This window comes from Glossina fuscipes, unplaced genomic scaffold (assembly GCF_014805625.2).
Source record: "Glossina fuscipes isolate IAEA_lab_2018 unplaced genomic scaffold, Yale_Gfus_2 28, whole genome shotgun sequence".
Taxonomy (NCBI): domain Eukaryota; kingdom Metazoa; phylum Arthropoda; class Insecta; order Diptera; family Glossinidae; genus Glossina; species Glossina fuscipes.
In genome coordinates this window covers 7,263,788-7,269,430 of record NW_023998423.1, presented here as the reverse complement: position 1 = coordinate 7,269,430, position 5,643 = coordinate 7,263,788, and the positions used below count along the sequence as shown (strand labels likewise).

At 31.6% G+C, this 5,643-nt stretch overlaps 1 protein-coding gene across 9 annotated transcripts in view; it reads left to right on the top strand.

Annotated features, from left to right (window-relative positions):
* The first annotated feature begins 779 nt into the window (after positions 1-779).
* Positions 780-5,643, top strand: part of LOC119636423 — an 8,044-nt gene continuing 3,180 nt past the window's right edge. The window contains exons 1-2 of one of the 9 annotated variants that reach the window (XM_038031752.1): positions 780-796; positions 2,330-2,666. In XM_038031752.1, coding sequence (XP_037887680.1) covers positions 2,346-2,666 — 321 coding nt within the window. In that variant the 5' untranslated portion in view covers positions 780-796; positions 2,330-2,345. The other 8 variants (XM_038031749.1, XM_038031754.1, XM_038031750.1 and 5 more) reach the window with 8 other exon arrangements.

Below are 5,643 nucleotides of genomic sequence, written 5' to 3'. Positions count from 1 at the left end.
TGAGAGTATCAATTATATTATTGAATTTTGAATTATGTGAGTATGGAGTTTGTGTATGTATAAGCATGTGAATATTCTGATAAATAAATAAAATGTTCGGTGGATTTCAGATTCGCTCATTTCATTACTCTCAGATGCTTGCGACTTGAGGTGGATTTCAGACGTTGCTTTAGACGTTAAAATTTTTTCAAATAAGCTTTTATTTTAGTAAACGGAAATTTGGAGCATAAATTTTATCCCAGCCATGTTTCAAATTGGGATGTGTAAGAAATTGGTTTTTTTTAGCCGCTTTAAGTTTAAGTTGGTCTGGGTTCATTTTCAATTTATAAACACAACTATTTGGTTGCGTTTCGATTTATTTTCAATTTATAAACAACCATTTGGTTGCGTGTCGGTTCATTTTCAATTTATAAACAACCATGTCGTTGCGTGGCGGTTTATTTTCAATTTATAAACAACCATATGGTTGCGTGTCGTCTCATTTTCAATTTATAAACACCCATTTGGTTGCGCAATACCATAATCAGCTGTTTTCCCAACAAAAAATATTAAATTATTTAGGAAAAGATGTAAAAAAATTTTTTTTTGAATAAACGCAATTATTAAAATCAGGTAAAAAGCTGTATTTTGACGAACGTTTTCGGATTAAAATTATAAAATTGCATTTGTGGTTGAAAGATGGAAAAATTGAAACGATATTAATAGAAAAAAAAAACTAGTCTAGAAACGATTTTGCTTCATATACGGAGTCTATTGAAAAATAAAATTTTAATTTTTCAGTTTTCAAGAACGCTTGGTAATTATACATGAACCAAATCGTTATTAGAATAATTTTGTAGAGATTCCGTGCCCTAACTCCCCTTTAATAATAAGGAAACATTAGTTGCTAAATATCCCAAAGTTTTCCTTTGTTTTGCCGACGGCTTTGCATTTAACAGAATTGAATCCGTTTTGTCGATCAAGTTCAGCATTTGATCTGTTATTTAACAGAAATGAATCCCTTTTGTCGATTAAGTTGGGCATTTAACATCGTCTACCTCCTCCACCTCTTTGCTGGCGCCCAATTACGTGCGCAGATCACATGCAACTTATAACAGAAGCATTATGTAAACGTCAACGCAGCGCAAAATTTCTTTTGAAAAATTACGTTTTTGAAACAAAATAAAATTAATAAAGCCAAAAAAAGTTGTCGCCCTATAAAATTAGATTCCAGTATGTATTAGATTAATTTTTTCTTTTATTTTTAATAGAATGACAACTCTCGAACCGTATTATGCTTTAAATAGGGACCGTAAAATTTTGCTTTGCTTTCAAAAGTAGATCTAGTTTTGATTGTTTTATCAAAAGCAACGCACGCAGCAATTTTGAAAGCAAACATTGCTTAATGTTAATACAATTCACAAAACTTGATATGTGAACACTACGGCCGACATTATTAAGCAAGGTACTTCATGTAGATACTTGTCCTTTTCTAGTGCAACCAGCGAGTTGACAGTACCCTACGTAAGATAGGTACAATTCTCTAAGAAAATTTTATATTCATATTTATACCTTCACTTAATGATTCATTTTCTTAGTATAGCAAACAATAATTAATTAAGAACATTTTGGTTTGTAAACTCTAGGCAAATATGTCAAATAAAAATATAATTAATAAAAATAATATTTTTTACACATTTTGACGAATCTTCGAATCTTTTTTGCCAAATAATAGAAAAAGAAGATATCTTTAATTTTTGCTGGCAAGACTGCTATCAAATTGAGAGAAACGTCAGTGTTATAGAAGAATTTTTTGGGAACAAAGTAAAATTTTATTACAATATTTTTCATTACATTCTTGTCGAAAACTAAGTGAGATAGTGGTTAAAATGGATTAATAAAATTGAAAAAGTTTTACTTAAACGTAGAGTGCTGATACCAACTTATATACAATCCTAAACATATATTCTTTATATCTATATATATACAGAATATATATAAATAAATAGAATATGCGTGCAAATGCAGAGAAATATATATATTTAATACATAGTTAACATTTATATACAAATGTATATACACTTATTTGTATATAAATGCCCTGCGTATGTATATATGTTTATGGATTTCTATTATATGTCTGTTTGTAAGCAATATCAGTAAAACGTCTTATAATAAAGAAGCGATAAAAATACTAAACTAAAAGGAGTATCGAAAGAATGACATGAGTGTATGAAATAAAAATTCGTTTATAACAAAAAAATAAACATTATAATATTAAGAAATAAACAGAACAGAAAAAAATCCGAATTTTAATCAAATTGTCATCGACTTGATTTTTATTACCCAGTCTACAATCTACAATTATGTTGGTCTCCTGCAAATGTTTAAATTTTATTGCGGTTATCCATAGCCAACAACTGCCGGCTAACTCTGCACGTGAAGCAACGTCTGTCTTTGGAATAAAATCTAATAATGGTACGGTTGCAGAAGCAGCTAATTCCACCCAATGCAATAATTATAACGAATCAACAAGTATGTCTTCCTCAAATATCAACAGCATTAAAAACATCAACAGCAATAAGAGTGACGTTTTAGCTTTATCAGATGCTTTAAGGAAAATATTTCTGCAAAAATATCCAAGGAATTTTGTATTCTATTCCAGCTGTATAGAATTTTTTAAACAGGTAAGTGCACAGTTGTTTATATAACAAGTCATTAGTTTTGAATTTAAAAACTTCAACTAGATATCAAATGAAATATATGAACAGTGCGATTTTATTCTTAATCTTGCCTTCCTAAAACAAGTGTTTACTCCAATTTCCTCCTTTCGCAAAGCTCATTCTGCGCCTGAAATTTTCTTCAAGCTACCATGTTTACGAAATTGTAAAAGTCAAGTGTTCCAGAGAAGCAATCGCGTTCAGGTTACAGATGTAAAATGCTTGTAAGATGAGCATTACTACAGTAAAGGGCGAATCTTTCAAATAATTAGTTAGAATGTAAATTGTATTCGTTTTAGTCGAAAAAAAGCCTGAGCCAACAAAGTTAACAAATCCTGCAATCATTCCCTTCGCTTAAAGTCAATTGCTCTTGGCTTAAAAAACATTGCCTTAAATAGCTGCTGAGGTGAAAGTAGTAAATACTTCTCCGGTTGGTAGTATTCCTAGTTTTTGTTGCAATGTTCTTAGTCTGAGCAATAGCGATTCTAAAATCGAGATCGTATTGTTGAAGATGATAGTATTGTTAGAAACGGAAAAATTTAATGAATTCTCATATCCATTATGAACACGCAAATGCACATAATTACTCCTAAATATATGCACTGCAGATAATTGTCTAATTCATCACCGAAGGATCACGGGTATAACGGGGTGTCAAAACGTGAGCAACGCCCAGAGGGAAGCTTCAGAGACCCCATGACGTATACACATTCTTAATTTACATCAAATTCTAAATCGATTTTAACATGTCCGTCTGGATGAGGTTTGTTGTCAACATTCTCCTGGTCGCAATAATTATGCTATCAGCTTCAAATCTGTCAGAAACATTGGAATTTCTTGCACGCAGGATGATATTGAAAATGGGCCAAACCGGTCGAACGACACGCCTACAATAGCACATATATTGAGAACTCTTCTGTTTTTGAGAAGGAATAAAAAAATGTTTTTTTGCTCGTCGCTTATAAATTGTATATTCTAGGGGCGATGGCATGACACCTGTATAAAAAGGCGAAAAATTAACGACAACTACCCAATATTGTAGAGTATCAAAATTTAATTTTTTTTTCAATACTTTTATTACGCATAGAAGCAAACTTCAAAAATTCCATAAACTATATAAAGTCTTTACCAGTTTGAAATTCGAAGTGCACTTAAGAATGTCCGCAGAGATGACTATGTTGCATACATACACGGGGAAAATGCCCCAAATTTTTCAAAGAACACCACTACGACGCCCATACGACTGTCCAACAAAAACTGGGTGCAGTTTTCCGCATTTTTTGCTTGTCGCTCATGCTGTACAACAAATACACCAAATAAATTTCAATATTTATTCTGAAAATAGAAAAAAATCAGCCGCGTCGACCCGCGATATTATAGAGTATGAATATTTAGTTCTCTTCCTTTTTTTGGGATCACGGTCACAGGTACAAAAGTTTCGATCACGACTGAATATAATTTTCGTAGTTGTTTTCGTTTAGGATTTATTTCGACACATTAATATTTTGTGAGGAATAATTTTTGGTGCCGGCAAAGGAAGTTGACTGCTTTGCATTAAGATGCGTCAATCCATTAACGGTTTTAGTGTATGCACTAACATCTAAAGCTATCGGTTTTATTGAGAACATTGAGGTTTGAAGCCACGACCATGTTTGTGAAGATGCCTGGCCTGCTCAAGGCAAGTCAGATGGATACAATTAATTAATTTAGCAAATTAACGTAAATCGAATGTTTTTTTATTTAGTTTTATTATTATTTTTAGATTTTTCTTTATATATAAGCACTAGCACCTGAGGCTATCGGTTTATTTGTCCTACGTAATTTATTATTATTATTATTATTATTATTAATTTCGCCAGAGAAATAAATTCTGAGACTATGAACTCTTAAAGCATTGGCATCTAAGGGTATCGGCTTTTATTAAAAGCTCTACCGCACTTGATATTCGAACCCATGACGATTGAGTTGCTAGTCGCCTTCGGCCACTCAGTCGGATCCTACGTAATTTAATAATTATCTTTTAAGCACATTTGCATTTGAGAATTGCAGTAATTTGTGGAGGAAATTAGTGTAGCTCCCGCGACAAGGTTTTTCAAAATAGACGCAATCATTCTTATTAAATATTTGCTTTTCGGAAAAATTTTTAAATGGAACTGAGAGAGCAATTTTTGAATAGGTTTGTAAAAATTTTAATATCAAATATGAAAGCAATACACCTCACTATTTCGAACGATTACATAAGAACGGACAATTATATTTGAATTTCAATTTTGTCATTTGACGGATGAATCAAATATATGAATGTCAAATTCCGACATTCGATTCAGTAATAAAGATCTTGTGGATGGTCTAAACAATTATTTCGTCTCGCCGTTTCGCCTACTTAAGATAAAACATATGTTCCTTTTTAGATGAATCGAAAAAGTTCATAATTATAATATTTATATAACTGATAAAGAAGAGGAGCGTAGTGAGGAAAAGGGAATGAGAGTTTTGTTGACAAATTCACGCATGATGTGACTTTTATTTCGTTTATTTAAGTTCTTTTTCTTTCTCCCTCATGCTGTGTATAGACAATATTACATAAACATATATAATGATCGATCTGATCTAAAGTTTCATTAAATGCCGATGCTCTGTGACTTTAAGGAACATAAGCGGAGACGTAGAGAATTTACGTTTAAAAGGAAGCCTTGGAAGTCTTACTTCGGTTAGAGAGGTGACGTGCCGTCCAGTAGTGTGTGAAACAATGTGTGCACATACTTGCATAGAAATATCTTACACCGTGTTATTGAACGGTACTCATGTGTTAAAAAGCTTTTTACTTTATTAGTAAAAAAAAAAAAAGTTGTTTTTGTTTTAAATTCTTTCCTTTTTTTTTTTTTTTTTTTTTTGCTTAAATAAAAAATTTTCGTAAACAAATGAAAGCACAAAGACGAATTAT